General features: G+C 42.7%; 2 protein-coding genes and 1 long non-coding RNA gene across 3 annotated transcripts in view; all 3 read left to right on the top strand.

Annotated features, from left to right (window-relative positions):
• Positions 1–19,171, top strand: part of LOC122459444 — a 472,186-nt gene that overhangs the window by 289,147 nt on the left and 163,868 nt on the right. The gene's annotated exons all lie outside the window — the stretch shown is intronic.
• On the top strand, positions 281–4,357 carry LOC122459528. Its single transcript, XR_006280287.1, has 2 exons — positions 281–360; positions 4,113–4,357. It is a non-coding gene; the product is annotated as an uncharacterized LOC122459528 (long non-coding RNA).
• The window catches only part of HAAO (3-hydroxyanthranilate 3,4-dioxygenase), a 58,115-nt gene continuing 56,971 nt past the window's right edge, over positions 18,028–19,171 (top strand). Inside the window, exon 1 of the mRNA XM_038396288.2 lies at positions 18,028–18,251. Coding sequence (XP_038252216.1) covers positions 18,172–18,251 — 80 coding nt within the window. The 5' untranslated portion in view covers positions 18,028–18,171. The remainder of the gene's footprint in view (positions 18,252–19,171) is intronic.

The following is a 19,171-nucleotide window of genomic DNA, read 5'->3' as shown; positions in this document are numbered from 1 at the left end:
GCTTCCCGGGCCCAGTCAGAGAGAATCACTTTTTATACTTTTGGGGGTTCCCCCACCCCCTTCTTCACCTAAAACAACTTTGCAAAAAGAAAAGGAGTACCCGTGGCACCTTAGAGACTAACAAATTTATTAGAGCATAAGCTTTCGTGAGCTACAGCTCACGAAAGCTTATGCTCTAATAAATTTGTTAGTCTCTAAGGTGCCACAAGTACTGCTTTTCTTTTTGCGAATACAGACTAACACGGCTGCTCCTCTGACACCTAAAACAACTTTGCACACTTGTGTCCTGGTGCAGGTAGACACTGCGGAGGAGCACTCCTGGACTGTGTCCTTTCCATAGCCTTGGCGTTTGCTTGGATGGTGGGTTGTGGATTTTTTTGCGGGGGGGGGGGGATATATTAGTGAGGGGGGTTGGTTGGTTTTTTAACTTTACTTTCTCTTTGCAGTCTTATAACAGCATAAGTGACTAAGCACCTGCGACTGCTCCCATTGACTAGAATAGAGAAGAATTGGGCTCTGAACAAAAAGGAAAGGAGGACTTGGGGCACCTGAGAGACTGACAAATTTATTTGAGCATAAGCTTTCGTGAGCTACAGCTCAAACAAAGAATTTCTTCGCTACATATGCAAATAAAATATTTCATTGCTGGTTTAAGGTTTATTGGCCCAACATTCGGGCAGCATCGAAGTGGCTTATGTATTTGACATTATTCTCCTTAAGCCTGAATTTAGTTTTTCTTACCAAAACCAATGATGAAACAGACTAAATTAACCACACAGTCCAGAGCAACCTTGTTTAAAAAACAAAACAAACCTCACAACCAAAGATCGTCCATAATCACTTCCTGCTTCACTCTGCCTATTACAGTCCTGAAAGCATGCATTTCACTGAGAATTAGAAGAATCTTGTAGTCTGAGCCACTCCTAGAGCAAGTTAACATTTTTAGTGAATTCAGTGCTAATGAGATTTGTGAGATACACAGGTACAGCAGCAGGGCAAGTTTGTCCATATCTCACAGGTTTATCTACACCAAGGATTTGAGGAATTTCTCTGATTATTGCTCTGTCACTGGTATGAAGTAGCCTTTGGCATTTTTATCACTGTCTCATGTCATCTAAACCTCCTCAGAGACTCTGACTTGTCTACACTAGCACATCCACCATTGTTAGAATTGCCAAAGCTACATTGCCACTAGGTGTAAGAATGTATGTGTGTAAACAAAGTCACAGAGGGTGAGAAAGTAATCCAATCTTCTTGTTAATTGGATTCCTGGTTTCTCTGCAAAAATAGTAATTTATGAAGAAGTCAATGTTACCAGGTGAACCTCGCAACTCCCCAAAGGCAGCTTTAATTTATACTTCTCTCGTTTGTGGGGTAAGGAAAGGCAGAGGAAGAGAAGGATACGACTAACTAGTTCATAATGCACATTTACACCCCTTGCCATTTCATGTTCCTTTTCTGTCCCCCATAAACCTTTGTGTGATCAGAAATAATGAGATACTTCACCTTCTTGGAAAAAATAAAACGTTTTAAAATAACTTCCAAGACAGATCCTCAGAAGTTGCTGGAATTGTATAAAATAAGAAAATATTTAAAAGCCTAATACTGCTCACATTCACATCAATGACAAACTTCCCATTGTTTTTTGCAGTATTGCTGTAGCCATGTTGGTCCCAGAATATGAGAGGGATAAGATGAGTGAATATCTGTTATTGGACCCACTTGGTGAAAGAGCCAAGCTTTTCAGCTACACAGAGCTCTTCTTGACTACGGTGGGAGCTGGAGTAGGCTCTTAAATTACGCCCACAGAATACATGTCAATAGTTTAAAGCCCATAGGGCTAAATTCTATCCACTGTTACACCTACGCTACTCCAGCGCCTTTAGTCTTTGAGTAAGCAGGTGATACACGAAAGGAACAACCAACAGAAACAAACAAAATACCCCAAGCAGGGTTCTTACTCCAAAAGGGCCAGAAACACTGTGAAGTCCATTAGGTACTTCACTGCTGCTAATGATTTTATGGGGAAGGCACTCAAATATGTGGCAGTGAGGGGTGGCAGAATAAAATTGTAAGATAAATAACTATTTCCTTCTGAGCATCTCCTCTTGGCTGAGACTAAGGACAGTCTACACTAGGGATGCAAAAGTTTAACTGGTTAACCGATAAGCTTGATGGTTATCGGTTTCTGTTAACAGTTAAACCCCATGCTGGGTCCTGGCTGCCAACCCGTGCCCAGGGTCGAGCTGCTGCCCTGCTTGCCCAGGGTCCCTCCGGCTGCCAGTCCCCATGCCCAGAGCTCTGCTGCCTCCTGGCATCCCTGTGCACCCGGCATCCCAGCTGCTGCCCAGTGCTGGGGCTCTGCTGCTGCCCGGCATCCCGGGCCCATGGCCGGGGCCCCTCCAGGCTGTCCCAACAGCCGGGACCCCAGGTGCGCCTAGATGCTGGGCGGCAGCAGAGCCCCGGACGCATCAGCAACAGCGGGGATCCCCAGGCGCGGGGGCAGCAGCGGAGCCCCATATAAAATGTGGGGGTGCTGCAGACCCCCCCGTACCACTAGTTCCCCGGATAAACGTTTAACTGTGTAACCGATAGAATTTTAATCGGTTACACAGTTACTGATTTTACACATTATTTACATCCCTAGGCTACACTTAAAAGGCTGCAGCTGTGCAGTGAAGACGCTACTACACTGACAGGAGAGCTTCTCCCGTTGGCTGTTAATCCCCGTTTGTGAAAGGTGAGACCTATGTCGACCCTCAATATAGCGCTCTTTATATTGGGGATTAGATTGGTATAATTGTGTTACTCAGAGGTGTGGATTTTTCAGACCCCTGAGCAACATAGCTATACCGATGCAAGTTGGTAGTGTAGACTTGGCCTAAGGTGTATTGATCACAACTTTGCCAAAAAGCTCTGAATCCTATTCCCACCCACCACCAGTGAGAGGTCAGTTGCAGCAATTTCTTGTTTTCGCTGTTGCCAATAGAGTATACCTGAATTCCCTCTAAGCTGTGCAGGTGTGCAGCAGGCTATCAAGGGCCATGCAGGTGGGGAGAGGCACCCCTCCCCTGGCCCAGCCCAGTCCTGCCGAAGCTGCCACCGCCGGGGAGAGGTGCCTCTCATCCGGCCCTGAGCTGTTGTGGCAAGAGAGGCCTGGGGAGAGTCCTCTCTCCCCGCCACAGCGCCAGAGCAGCCTGCACCCCAAACTCCTCATCCCCAGCCCCACCCCAGAGCCTGCACCCCCGGCCAGAGCCCTTACCCACCACACCCTAATCCTCTCATCTCCAGCCCCACCCCAGAGCCTGTACCCCCAGCCAGAGCCCTCACCTCCGACACACCCCAATCCTCTGCCCTAGCCCTGAGCCCCTTTCCGAACCCAATCCCCACATCCTCGGCTCCACCCCAGAGCCCGCACCCCCAGCCAGAGTCCTCAACACCCCCCTCCCTGCACCCCAACCCTCTACTCCAGTCCTGAGCCCCCTCCCACACTCCAAACCCCTTGGCCCCACCTCTGCCACATACCACCTTCATATTGGTGCACATAACAGAATTAATTCTGCATATGAATGTAAAAAATTAGAGGGAACACTGGAGTACACAGTTTGAATATATTTTTAGTAATGCTCATGACATTATTGACAGCAAAACAGCTGTATTGCGCACAAATTAGAAGCACCTTGTCTACATGAAAACAAGTCTCAAAAGGCCCCAGCTCTGTAACGAATTGGAAATTGCAGAGGAGGCAACTGCTTGGAGAAAGTCGTATGAAACTGTCACTCTGAGTCAGTATGTCAAAATGGTTGGAGATCTGCTCTTTTATTTTAAATTGACATCTGCCACTTGCTAAGGTGTAAATACTTCATTGATTCCCAGGCAAATGGAGCTCTGCCTGCTTGTTGTTCCTTAGTGGTAGCCATAGTAGCTGGTGTGACATGTCAAAACTCTTCATTTCTTCCCCCCATCAACAGCGGTAGTGAGGAAGGCACTTTCTAATGATATAACTGGCAAAGCCAATAGAACTGTCTCAGCACTAACAGAGTAGTAAGCTGGCAATGTTTAATGGTTGATGAAAAAAGTGAACTATTCTTATTTGTCTCTTCCTATAACAGTAATGAAGCATCACTAACATGCAAATAGCTGCTAGTGCCAATCAAACTTAGCCTATGTCTGTCTTACAAAGATCATGAAACTGACATTTTCATGGCTGCTGTGCAGCTGACCTCTGAATAATTCCACATGCCTCACTATGATGTTAGCAATCTTCTGTAACAAGAAATGTGTGTGCAGAAGGTTGTGTGTTGCTCTTTTTAAATACCCATGTTTCCAAACAAGTAAATAAAGCAACATGTCAGCATATATTGTTTCTATTTCTCCCCATTTGGCTAATTATTATATGTGAATTAATTTACAAAGTTATTAACCATTTTCACATCAGTGCCCCTATGCAGCCACTCTTGAGTTTTACAGAATGAGAAGCCAAAAATGGAAGCTATTATAGCAAGCGGTTAATTTGATCGGTTTTTGTAGGTACAATACTCTGAACACCTTATGCTGAAGACTCTTTGTACTCTTGATAAAGTGAGGACACGATGAGTTACATCAAAGTATAAAAACAGGACCTTTTGGTTCTTGTCACTATTATATAGCAGCCATAAAATCATTATTCTATATGCCCAACTTCTAGGTGCACAAATAGGACTGGATGATTTCAGTGCCTCCCACATGCATATATCATAGACAGTGGTAAAGTGACTGCTTTTATATTTAAAAATTTAGAAAAAAAAGCCCACATCATTAAATTAGTAATATTTATACTATAAAGATAGTAATCTTCATTTGCCGATTATAAGTGGCCAGTATTTCCATTTCTCTTTGTAGTACAGTAGATTGAGCAGAAAATTTTCCTAACAAATTTAAATCCTCCTGAAGATGAGCATTGCTTTTCTAAGTGGCCACTGCTGACTAACTAATTTCCACTAAAAGTAGTTTTGGAAAGCTAGAGCCTTCTTGTATGTATATATATATATATATATATATATATACACACACACACACACACAGTATAAGTTTTAAACAAACAATTTAATACTGGTACACAGCAATGATGATTGTGAAGCTTGGTTTAGGTGGTGAAGTCAGAGGGTGGTATATTTGCCAGGGAATGCCTTACTGCTAAATGATGAACTAGCTCTCAAGGGGTAACTCGTTGTTAATGTAGCCTCACACTCTACAAGGCAGAAGGAATGAAGGGAGGGGAGACAGCATAACAGACAGAGACATACGTGTGAGAGAGAGAGAGAGGTGCATTTCCCCTTTAAGTATGCTGATTCCTGTCTTCTGTCAAGTCCTTGTCATGAAGATTTTTGTAAGTGGACTAGTGTGATTAGAACAATGGTTACAAACAGCATAGCCAAAATCATAGATCTAGCCTCTTTATTTTGAAAAGGTATGTGGCTAATTGGAAGAGTTTTGGCTCTGTCACTTTAGAGACCTAGGTTCTGTTTCCAGCTATGTTGGAAGTGACCTTGTGCAACCTCTCTGTTTTCTTATGTGGAAGGAATGATAGTTGCCTGCCCTAAAGGAGAGAGATTAGATTTTGGCCAATAATAAGGTTATAAAGTACACAAAAACATTGTCACAGAAGAGATTACTGTAAAAATGCTATCCTGTTTCCTAGCCCAGTGCACCTTCCCTGAGTTAGTGTCGTTTGAATGGAAGATCTGTCTCTTTCTCATCGTCCAACATGCCAGCAGTTTGCAGAGAACATAGTACTGCAAGGTCTAATAAATGTTATTATTTCAAATGCTCAGCCTTCTTTTTTGGTCCCATGCACGACACCTCTCTAGGGGCTTTCCAGCAACAGATAGTTCATGTGAAAAATTAGTCAACTTTTTTTTAAAAGCATGGGAAAGTTTACCAGTTATACTAGTATAATTAAACTGATATGTACCAGTATAAATACTTGTGCGGAAACTCTTATTTTGGGTGGCTTTTATTTTTGTTTTGTTTTGGTATAGACTAAACCACTTAAAGAGACATAAACTAAACTGGAAAAAGACACTCTTATACTGGAATAAGAGTGTCCACACAGAGAGATATTCTGGTGTAATTGTATTGGTTTAAAGTCACACCTTAGGGCTTGGCTACACTTGCGAGTTACAGCGCATTAAAGGAGCCCTGGGCACACTAGTTCACTACCCATCCACACTGGCAAGGCACGTAGAGCGCTCTGACTCCGTGGCTACAGCGCTGCTGGTACTCCACCTCAGCAAGTGGAATAACTTTTGCTGCGCCCTCGCTGGAGCACCGCAGCACCAGTGTGGACGCCCTGGTCTGTTAGTGTGCTCTGATCAGCTTCCAGAAGTCTCCCACAATGCCTGTTCTAGCCACTCTGGTCATCACTTTGAACTCTACTGCCCTGCCTTCAGGTGACCAACCATCAGACCCGCCCTTTAAATTCTCTGGGAATTTTGAAAATTCTCTTCCTGTTTGCTCAGCCAGGCGTGGAGTGCTCTGAGCACATCTTTCCAGGTGACCATGCCTCCATGCACCAGGCGATCCCCAGTGTGGAGCAATGGCGAAGTGCTGGACCTCATCGGTGTTTGTGGGGAGGAAGCTGTCCAGTCCCAGCTGCGCTCCAGCTGCAAGAATTACGATACCTTCAGGCAGATATCAAGGGACATGATGGAAAGGGGCCATGACCGGGACGCACTGCAGTGCACGGTTAAAGTGAAGGAGCTGCGGAATGCCTACCGCAAAGCCCGTGAGGCAAACAGCTGTTCCAGTGCTGCCCCCGCAACCTGCTGTTTCTACAAAGAGTTGGATGCGATACTTGGGGGCAACCCCACCTTCATTCCGAGTACCACCATGGACACTTCAGAGCCCAGTTCAACAAGGCGGGAGGAGGAGGAGGAGCAAAGCGGGAGCGAGGGTGCTGAGGTGGAGGAAGACAACCCAGAATCCCTTGCTTCCCAGGTCACCCTCAGTAGCGAGATATCTTCCAGGATGAACTCCTGTGGAAAATGTGGGGACAGTGTTCAGTATAGGGGCCCCCTGCCGCTGTTGGCTCTCCCCAAGGCACAGAAACCCAGAGGACAGTACAGCCGTGAAACAATCAGTCACGCTTGACCCTGTGCTTACTCACCATTTTGGGGCTCCCGTGGGTTATGTGCACTCGCTTTGGGATGGGCAAATTATGCTATTGTGTAGACTGTGGTTGCCCTTAAGTACAGGGGAATCATTGCTCTGTCTGGTGTGAACAATGCTGCCTCTGTTAAGTGTTGCATTTTGCCTTTACAGATCTCAGCCATCCTTGAGATCTCAGCCGTCCGTGTTATCACTGGCCGAAAGACTCCAAAGAATCAGAAAGAGGCCACGCAGAAGCAAGGAAGACACGTTGCATGAAGTAATGCAGCATTCAAGTACTGAAAATCAAAAAGTGCAGGAGTGGTGGGACTGTGAAAGGAGGGTCCACCAGCAGAATGAGGAGTGCCGGCACAAAAGCGCGGTGCTCCAGCAGCAAAGCACAGATCGGCTGATAAGCATAATGGAGCGCCACGCGGACTCTATCCAGGCGCTCGTAGCCATGGAGCGGAACACTACCACGCCCGCCCCTGCCTGCAGCCCTTGTCCCAAAACTCTTTCCCTTGTGCCCCCATGTCACCTCCAACCCACTTTCCCCAACATCCGGGTTCTTACTGCCACCAGCTGCCTCCGACACCTGGAGCTTCACCACCCAGCCCTGAAAACTACGACCCTTACCCACTGCACTCAACCCCCATCACCATGCAGTATAGCCATCCTGAAGTGAAGCACTCATTGCACAGCACTCCGGACAGGAAGGCTGAGTATCATAACAGGACATATGCAAATCTGCGATTGTACCGTTCCCCACCCCACCCCACCTCCCCTGCCCTTTCTGTTTCCCAAGCAGTTGTGTTTCTTTTCAATAAATGAATTTTCTTTTCAATAACTGGATCTTTTGGCTTTGAAAACATTCTTTATTATTGCATAAAGTAAAAGATACCTTAGCCCAGGAAAGAAACAGGCACTGCAAGTCAGAGTAGCAAACACAGATTCCTACTAACATTGGAACCACTGCACTTCACTCCGGTGCAGGGCACCAGACATTACTGGTGGCTTTCAGCCTCAAATTGCTCCCTCAAGGCATTCCTAATCCTTGCAGCTCTGCACTGCGCCCCTCTAATAGTCCTGCTCTCTGGCTGTTCAAATTCATCCTCCAGGTGTTGAACCTCCGAGTTCCATGCCTGAGTGAATCATTCACCCTTCCCTTCACAAATGTTATGGAGGGTACAGCATGTGAATATAACCGCGGGGATGCTGTCATCGGTTAGGTCCAGCTGCCTATAGAGAGAGACAGTGGCCCTTTAAACGGCCAAAAGCACACTCCACAGTCATTCTGCACTGGCTCAGCCTGTTGTTGAACTGCTCCTTGCTGCTGTCAAGGTTCCCTGTGTAGGGTTTCATGAGCCACTGTTATACCAATAAAATAAAAACCAGCAGGATCTTATTAAAGGGGAAAAGGCAAAATACCACATTTATTGTGAATACAGAAAGAATCCTAGTAAGCAGTTAGTTATAGCTATAACATTCCATTCAATCTCATATTTATTCACACATTCATTCACACACACACAAACACACACAGGTTCTGCAAGGTTAGGAGTACTTGTGGCACTTTGTTAGAGACTAACAAATTTATTAGAGCATAAGCTTTCGTGAGCTACAGCTCACTTCATCGGATGCATTCATCCGATGAAGTGAGCTGTAGCTCACGAAAGCTTATGCTCTAATAAATTTGTTAGTCTCTAAGGTGCCACAAGTACTCCTTTTCTTTTTGCGAATACAGACTAACACGGCTGCTACTCTGAAACCTGTCGTTCTGCAAGGTTGTTATCATAGTTACCAGCCTTAGAGTTGCCAGGTGGCCTGGACATGAGGAGGGAGCAGGGCCTTGTCAGGTGCACATCCGATGTTCCTGAAAGTTGGTTTGCAGAATCAGACCCCAAAGTTCTCACTTTCTAGAGTCCATTTCTATAGGAATTTCTTCCTATGCCAGTCTGTGGGAATTGCTTCATCATGCTGCTGCTGAATCAATCAGCAGATGGCACATTCGTGACGGCTCTGTGCTGCCAGATGTTATCTTGTTCTTTGGTTTTCCCATTCTTGAGGCTGTTGGGTGGATTCCAGTCTGTCCTCCGGGGGTCCTCTGGTTATTTCCACTTGATGCCTTCTTCAGCCGATGGACACTGGATTCTTAGGCTGGCACCTCCCTGATCATTCAGTTATTATCCACACCACATCCATCCTCTATCTCTATTTTAATCACAATTGTTAACAAAGCGAGATGAATACAACAAAAAGGCGGAGAGTCTCTGGGTGTTGTTTCTGTTGTTACAGAGTATTGCTTTGAGTCTCTCTCTGTGTGAGTAGTTGTTGTTACAAAGAATTGCTTTGAGAACAGACTCTGTCTTAGAATGTACTAACACAATTAGCAGCTTGCAAGTTTCACACAGAGTGGGACTGAAACAGTATCAAAAACCAAGAGACCTCTTAATTAGTAACACCCTGGAATTTAAACTATGGGGAATCAAACTCATTTGTGATTTTAATACAGAACTTCTTTAATATGATCCAACATAACCCCCCTTTTGACACTAAGATTTATAATCATCAGTGTCACTTTCTATGTAGCCTATTCAAGAGAAGGTACTGTGAGGCAATTTGAGTTTGTGATTCCAATTCATCCCACATACATGATCCTAGTGATGTATCTTTACTAGGTTCTGGGCCAACAGTCAAGGTGAGGCACACTTTCTTTTGAGGAGTCCCTTCGGTACAACCTCTAGTGTCCAATAGCTTCCGTCCCTCCCCAGCCCACTGGCCCGAGGTCCAGGGTAGCCAGAAGGATCCCATGTGTAATATGAGGAGTGGGCTAACCTTCAATACCTTTGCCTCCAGGGACTGTTGGTGGGCAATTTTGACAACAATTTCGCCCATTAACAAGTCTGGTTTTACAATACTGGAAACGTATTGCATCCATTCATATTGATAAGTGTCAAACAATAATCTCTTTTTTTGTTTTAACAAATGCATCAAACCCTTAATATTTCCCAATATGACCCAGAACATTTCGTGTTCCAAAGTAGCTAGGGTATGTATCTGCATTTCAGTGCATCCCATAGCTATGGCTGTGTAGTTTTCTATTTCTAAATTTTTTCTTATGCATAAGCCATGTGATAGTATTAAGCCATTGCCAAAGATTCCATGGGGCTTTTAGGTTACCCCGACCAATTTGGACCACGTCTACATTGGCATGTACTTGTTTTTGTATGGTTTCAGAGTAGCAGCCGCGTTAGTCTATATTCGCAAAAAGAAAAGGAGTACTTGTGGAACCTTAGAGACTAACAAATTTATTTGAGCATAAGCTTTCATGAGCTACAGCTCACTTCATTGAATGCATCCAATGAAGTGAGCTGTAGCTCACGAAAGCTTATGCTCAAATAAATTTGTTAGTCTCTAAGGTGCCACAAGTACTCCTTTTCTTTTTGTTTTTGTATCAGGCTGTCCTTTAGCTGGGACAGAGAGCTTAATTTATTTTTAAGTACCTGCAGGTCTGCAGTATTTTTTTTAAACACACAACAGTGCTAGCAACAAGACAAGACAAAACATAGAACACAAAACACATTTCTATTGTGACAATAGATTCATGGTATTGGGTTGCTCTTCAGCTGGCATCAGCGTTTCCTGATTTTCTGAAAGACAAAAAGAACATGTTTCTACCCTTTTTGGGGTGGCAGATTATTGCTTAAAATATTTCTTTTACAAATACCCTTGCTGGTTGCAGGCAAAACAGAGGAATTACCCCCATATTTTCCTGCTTTTGTTCTATAGGTAGGCCAGGTTTCAATGGCTTCTATCTTTTAAGGGTTATGGGGAAATTATCCCACTGTTTAGTCATTAAATCCATGAGGTGGGGTACCTCAGTTTTCCTTCTTATACAGCAGATCAAGTATATAACGTTTTTCCTGCTGTGTTAAGCTTTAAGTTTATTTACAGGTAATAGCTGAGAAGCATCATTACCATATGACCTTAAAGGATTTTACCAAAAATCATAAAACACTATACATTGTTACAGGGGTACTTATTATCATTAAATTTATTTAAATTATCTTTTTATACCATGCCTTTTATTTAGACAATTTGTTTGCTGACCAGGTATGTCCTTTATCTGCAGCTCCTTTGTGCTGCTATTTCTTTCCTTTCTTTATCATTTAGATAATTTGCATTTTCACAGACGCTTCCTGCTTTTGGATTTAAAGCCATTAGCAGCTCAGAGACTCTATCTTAAAAGGGACACAATCAACTTTCACCAGAGTTTTGATTACTTTTTTTTTTTTAACTTCTGCTTCCAAAACACACAGCAATCTGAAAAAGAAAACCCAACCTATTATGGCTGCCTTTGGAGCCCTAATAGCATTTTAATTAAGTAGCATAGTATGTTTGCATTTCTTTTGCCCCTTCTACAATATACCCTGCACGTGTTTGGGAGCAAATACACATTCCTTCCATAGTTTAACTTCTATAACATTATCCATATCAATTTTTACATAAGGTATAACTATTTCTTTTTTTGCTTACAGAGTTTTCATGTACCTTTATAAAAGTGACAGTGTGATTACTCAGAGCCATTTTAAGGCTCAGTGTTTCTAACATTGCTTCTTTTTGTTTTGTGCACCTCACCCCTGCTGTTGCTTCAGAGGGGCACTGTCTTTTTTAATTTCTTATTATTTATTTATTTACTACAGCTCTCAACTGCTATTTTTTTACAAAAACAAACAAAAAGAATCCAGAATTTTTTTCTATTCTCCTGATTTTGACTGCCCTGCTGCAGCCACAACTTAAAAACATTTTAAATTTTCAGAGTAGCAGCCGTGTTAGTCTGTATTCGCAAAAAGAAAAGAAAAGGAGGAGTACTTGTTCTTATTATGCTCTAATAAATTTGTTAGTCTCTAAGGTGCCACAAGTACTCCTTTTCTTTTTATTTTAAATTTTGTAAAGCATTGAGTTACCTTTTAAGGGTTAAATGCCAAATCCCAAAGCCAAACAACACTAATTACCTATGTCTAGCAAAAAGGTCTGTCAGTTTTGCAACTTTGAATTAAAGAGTCAAATGGATTTTTAGTGGCATTATTTAAAACAAAAACAAACCCAATTGGTCCTTAGAATTTTACATATTTACACACACACACACACACACACACAGAGGGATAGATAGATAGACAGATAGACATTTTCTTTTCCTTAACATCCCTTCCACACTGCTCTGTTTTTTACATCTTACATTCTCTTTATACATTTGAGGCAGTTAAGTTCCAATAGAACCCTCTTATGTTTTAGCAAATTTGACTAAATTGTCCAGTCAAATTATTTTAATCAGATAGTTTATTTTTGCCCGGCTAATTTACAGAAATTCCTTTGGAAAAGGGCCCATTTTTCCTTCAGAATGGCTGCAAAGAAAGAAACCAAGAATGCTCTTTCTCTAAGACTTTTCCTTTTTAACATTTTCACAAAGTTTAGCTGTTTAATTCCCTCCAGCCTCTGCAGAGTTAACTTTTTCACTCTCTTTTCTCTTTATAATTATGCCTGGGGGTGCCCTATGTAGGACCTTCTCCCCCTTCTTCTGCTGTAATGGCTGCTACCTGTTTAGAGGCAATGCCCAATTTTTGTCTCAGACTCTTAATTAGTGATTAAAACGACTATGATTTGCAGGTGCTCTGCCGTGCTTCAAGGTTAATTTCTTTACCATACCTTGGAGCACATGATTCTCTTTTTCAATTTTCTCAGAGGCTTTAGCTTGGTCTGCCAGGAATCTTTCTCTCTTTTTGCATTCCTGGAGTGCCTCTTCCACTATTTTCAGCTGACTTTGGGTATTTGTAGCCAGCACCTTCTAGTTGTCTGCTCCCTTTTCCGTTTGTGCCTTTTCCTCTTTACATGAAGACAAGCAGAGATAAGAATCCTTACATGCCTCCCACAACAACCAAATTAGTGCTGCATCTCTTTTGGCAGCACTAGAAGGTTTGTATATGAGGATATACTGAGCCAATCTATCCTTTAGGTCCGAAATAGTGCAGACATCAGCTAGGGCTTGTTTAGTCCAAGGACTGTGCCCAAATTTTTGAAGGATTTGTTTAAAAGGTGTAATTTTTTTAACAAAAGATGAGGTTGGAGTTCCTTCTAACTCCATTTCTCCCTCTGGTACTGGCTTACCCTGTTTTCTTTTAAACATCTTAACATGGATATTTCAATCTCTTTGTCACTCCTGGTATTACTTAGCAAGTGGCACAGCCTAAATTCTGAAATCATAGCTTATCAAATTTCCTCATCACACTTGGCACAGGTCAGCAAGTGACACAGCCTAGATTCTCTGAACCTGCTACTCCTTATTGCAGTGAGTAGCTTAGCCTGGCCCTTAGGCCTTCTTGCTGCTCCTGATATCTCAGTGAGCAACAGGACTTAGATTTAATAATCATAGCTTAATCTATGCATTTTTCCCCTGCTACCTTCCTGGAGGCCAGCAAGTCTGGTTAACCTGATTTTTTTTAGTAATCTTAGCTTAATTTATACACTTTCCCCTGCTACCTTCCCGGAGGCCAGCAGGTCTGGTTAACCCAATAGAAATACCTAGCTCAATAGAGCTGGCAGTGTGCACACCAATATTTACAATAACTGAGGCTTTTTAACAGTATTCCCCCTTTCGCAATTCTCCACCAAAATGTTATACCAATAAAATAAAAACCAGCAGGATCTTATTAAAGGGGAAAAGGCAAACTACCACATTTATTGTGAATACAGAACGAATCATAGTAAGCAGTTAGTTATAGCTATAACATTCCATTCAATTTCATATTTATTCACACATTCATTCATACACACACAGGTTCTGCAAGGTTGTTATTATAGTTACCAGCCTTAGAGTTGCTCATGCAAGCCAGGTGGCCTGGACATGAGGAAGGAGCAGGGCCTTGTCAGGTGCACATCTGATGTTCCTGAAAGTTGGTTTGCAGAATCAGACCCCAAAGTTCTCACTTTCTAGAGTCCATTTTTATAGGAATTTCTTCCTATGCCAGTCTGTGGGAATTGCTTCATCATGCTGCTGCTGAATCAATCAGCAGATGGCACATTCGTGACGGCTCTGTGCTGCCAGATGTTATCTTGTTCTTTGGTTCTCCCATTCTTGAGGCTGTTGGGTGGATTCCAGTCTGCCCTCTGGGGGTCCTCTGGTTATTTCCACTTGATGCCTTCTTCAGCAGATGGACACTGGATTCTTAGGTGGGCACCTCCGTGATCATTCAGTTATTATCCACACCAAGCATCCATCCTCTATCTCTATTTTAATCACAATTGTTAACAAAGCGAGATGAATACAACAAAAGGGTGGGGAGTCTCTGGGTGTTGTTTCTGTTGTTACAGAGTATTGCTTTGAGTCTCTCTCTGTGTGAGTAGTTGTTGTTACAAAGAATTGCTTTGAGAACAGACTCTGTCTTAGAATGTACTAACACAATTAGCAGCTTGCAAGTTTCACACAGAGAGGGAGAGAAACAGTATCAAAAACCAAGAGACCTCTTAATTAGTAATACCCTGGAATTTAAACTATGGGGAATCAAACTCATTTGTGATTTTAATACAGAACTTCTTTAATCTGATCCAACACCACGGCATTAAAGGGTAAGTGGGGTCTCCAAGGATCACAATGGGAATTTCAACTTCTCCTACGGTGATCTTCTGGTCTGGGAAAAAAGTCCCGGCTTGCAGCTTCCTGAACAGGCCAGTGTTCCGAAAGATGCGTGCGTCATGCACCTTTCCGGACCAGCCTGCGTTAATGTCAATGAAATGCCCACGGTGATCCACAAGCACCTGGAAAACCATAGAGAAATACCCCTTCCGATTAACATACTCAGAAGCTAGGTGGGCTGGTGCCAGAACTGGAATATGCGTGCCTTCTATCGCCCTCCACCCATTTGTGCAAAGCTATTCATAATGTCATGTACATTATCCAGAGTCATGGTTCTTCTGAGCAGAATGTGATTAATGGCCCTGCAAATTTACATCAACATGATTCCAACAGTTGACTTCCCCACTCCAAACTCGTTAGCGACCAATCGGTTGTTGTCTGGAGTTGCCAGCTTCCAGATTGCAATAGTCAACCACTTCTCCACCATTGGGGCAGCTCTCAATTTCGTGTCCTTGCACCACAAGTTGGGGGCAAGCTCCTCACAGAGTCCCATGAAAGTGGCTTTTCTCATCCAAAAGTTCTGCAGCCACTGCTTGTCATCCCAGACTTGCATGACGATGTGATCCCACCACTCAGTGCTTGTTTCCCGAGCCCAAAAGTGGCGTTCCACGGCCGTAAGCATCTCCATGAATGCCACAAGCAAACTCGTGTAATATGCGTTACTCGATATCATCTGAGCCCTTACTGTCACTTTGGATCATAAGGAATAACTCGACTGCCAAATGTGACGTGCTGGTGACACTCGTCAGCATACTCCTCAGCAGTTCAGGCTCCATTCCCGCAGACCAAAAGGGAAGACAGAGCTTGCAGTATAAAAAACATCGAAAGATGGTGCCAAATGTGGACGGAAGCAAAGGAAATGCTGGGATGCGAACCGATGCATCATGGGGTGTTGGGACAGGACCCAGAATGCCCCGCACCCCCCTGCCCCCTTTCCACAAGCCACAGCGCCAGAATAGGAAGAGGTGCTCTGTGGGATAGCTGCCCATAATGCACTGCTCCCAATGCTGCTGCAAATGCTGCAAATGTGGCCACGCCAGTGCGCTTGCAGCTGTCAGTGTGGACAGACTGCAGCGCTTTCCCTACTGTGCTCTCCGAAGGCGGGTTTAATTCAAAACGCTCTACATCTGCAAGTGTAGCCATGCCCTTAGTTTATACCAGTATAGCTTTCCTGTGTAGACAAGTTCCTGTGTAAGGAACACCTGGATCAAATTACCACAGATTTGCACTTTACCCTTTAACATATCAATTTGCAAGCCAATCTGGCCACATATGTACAATTCAGTGAGAATGTAAAATTCAGCTTTAAGCAGAAACCATGTTGCCACTCCTTAATACATATACATATTATATAAATATTAGGAAGACTAAGCTATGACAAGAAGTAACAAGTCCTTGTAAATTTTGTACTGTTATTTTTGTCATCAGTGCAAAAATATTTTTTTTAATTGGTAAAAAAAACATCTATATGTTTGTTTCTTTATAAAAGTCAGTGGGAAATCCCCCAGGAACTGAGAGTGAAAACAGAACAGAAACTACCCCAGGTGTTCAGAGAGTGACAAACAATCTGTACTTACTAATGAGACTACAGTAATGCCTAATAATTCACAGCCAGTTTTCCACTTGTTGTTTACCCAACAAGCTGATAACAACAGACTGCACGGCCCCCTCCCCCATAAGAATTTCATGATAGTCAAGTCACAACCCCACATTCTGTCATCAAACTTATGCAGAATCATAAACAGAAGGTGATAAATTCAGAAGTGAGTCTACATGGAGTCTAAAATGCTAAGGACCCCTGTATTGCCGCCACTGGGGAATTTTTTGTATAAAGAACTGAAATGTACACATAACATAGTGATGTCCACTGGGTCTGCCCATCTAGGGAAGGACACTCCTGCATCCGATGAAGTGAGCTGTAGCTCACGAAAGCTTATGCTCAAATAAATTTGTTAGTCTCTAAGGTGCCACAAGTACTCCTTTTCTTTTTGCGAATACTCCTGCTTCAAGAGAGGATTTTTTGCAAGTATAACTGCTCCCACTTTTCACAGGTTTCCATTTTAAGGGTTATATTTTCAAAGGCCTCAATCCAGCCACCATTTGTGCACATGAAATTCTATGTACACACAGTTTAGCACACTGACAGTTGTATGCAGAAATGATAGCGCTCATAAACAGAAAACCCCCTTGTACTCAGCACGAACTCTGTTTACATGCACAAATGGAATTTGTAGGCAGGATTCAATTGACTTCAATAGAGTTACTCCAGATTTACACTGATATAACCCAATCAGAATCTGCCTATTTATATATAAATTCTGGTAAGTACACAAGCTAATGATAGTGCCCAAGACCTGTATTACTGACTTTGGATAATTCAGCAATAGATATCACATTCTGAAAATTTGACCCTAAGAAAAAATTACCCCCATTTTGCTTAGTCATGCACCATCTGAGAGTTCAAAAATGTACATCCCCATTCCTGATGTTTCAGGATTCAAAGGCAATACTGACAGGTTTCAGAGTAGCAGCCGTGTTAGTCTGTATTCGCAAAAAGAAAAGGAGTACTTGTGGCACCTTAGAGACTAACAAATTTATTTGAGCATAAGCTTTCATGAGCTACAGCTCACTTAATGCCTTCTGCTGTGTGGATTCAGAACTGATCTACAGTATCAGGGCATATACTGTTAACAGTTAATGGAGATTCTCCTTCAGCTCTGTGCTTTGGTAGCAGGAGGTTCATAACATTTTGAGTTGACATAGTAACAACTATGTAGTTCCCAGGGAGCTGTGGATTTCTTACAATACTAACCCGTTGACATCTGACTTAAATTCTCTACTTGCACTTGTGACAAGTTATAAGAACTAAATATCATGAACAAATCAGTGCATTATTCCACTCTTAAGTGCTTCAGGAATATCTATTTAAAAAAATAAATCTCTCTCTCTCTCTCATATATAGATATTGTTTTCATGATAATGCTATTGACTGACATTTAACCTATACTTTCAACAATACGATGAATAAAAATTGAATGCTTGTCTTCTTTCTAGCCCTGCTAACACACACACACACACAGAGTTTATATGTTTAAACAGAGCTAAGCAAAGATCTAGATGTTTTTGAAATGCATGAGTTGATTATTGCCTAAGCTACCAGAATATAGTTTGCTCTACAAAATAACCTTTGGCTGATCGAACAAAGTAGTTCCCTTTGTCACCCCAGCCTGAAGAACTCTATCTTATCAGCCAATCACCAGAGCTTTGTGGTGGGAATAACCTACCGAGAGTGCATGCTGCATACTTCTGTGCCAACTCATTATCTTCCCCAAAAGTCTCATTGCTGGTGAGCCATGGAGCTGCTTGTAAATGTAAGAAAATGGATAGAAGAAAACAAAGCTGCTTTTTTGCCCCCCGTGTGCAATAAGTTTATGTAAGTAAATGAAGTTCTTGTTTTACCTTGAATATTCTCAGGTATAAAAGGAACCTGCTGTAAATTTTATGCAAATGGGAAAGGTTAATAAGTGTGAATAAAATTGTTCTTCCTGTCTGGGCACAGGCTTTTTTTTAAAAGACAGAAAGTGCTTGAAAACTGTTTAATGATTTAAAATAGATGAAGTGCTGTGTTCAGCACACTGCAATCTATGGCCCTGATCCAAAGTTCATTGAAGTCTACAGCACTCTTTCTACTGACTTCAGTGGGCTTTGGATTAGGCCCTATGGGAGAAAAATCTCATAGGATCACACTCATGAATTATGAGATTCACCTAATAAATTACCACTACTTCCCCCACCACTTTGTGTTTCCAGACTTGGTGGTGAAAGCCATCCCAGCAGTGAGAGAGGGGCCACTCCAGCTCCAGAAGTGAAGGATGACCCCATTATTACAATCAAAGAATAGCCAAGTAATCCATAAAACCAGGGGACAGGGAAGAAGAGGGATGCTGAGAGAGTTAAATTCATTACCACCACTATCAGTTGGGGGCTCTGTGAGCTGCTCTGGCCTATTCAGTTTCCTGACTGTGACTCAGGCTACGTCTATACTAGCACTTTTGTCATTATATCTTATGTTGCTCAGGGGTATGAAAAAACACCCCTCCGAGTGACATAAGTTTCACTGACAAAAGCACTGGTGTGGACACTTGCAGTGTGGCTGTGCCAGGGTCCAGAATTTGGCACCTTCTTCCAGGGTTTAGGAGGATAATATTATTTACATATTTTCAAAGTCAGATTACTCTGCAACACATTAAAATAGGCTCTGAAAATTGCCATCTAAGCAATCTTGCTAAATGGGCTTATTTTAATTTTGAAACAATAATTTTCTGCTTTTATGTGCAGAAATCTTAGTGAAGT

This window comes from Dermochelys coriacea, chromosome 3 (genome assembly GCF_009764565.3).
Source record: "Dermochelys coriacea isolate rDerCor1 chromosome 3, rDerCor1.pri.v4, whole genome shotgun sequence".
Taxonomy (NCBI): Eukaryota; Metazoa; Chordata; order Testudines; family Dermochelyidae; genus Dermochelys; species Dermochelys coriacea.
The sequence above is the reverse complement of the archived record's forward strand: the minus strand, read 5'-3'. Positions and strand labels throughout refer to the sequence as shown.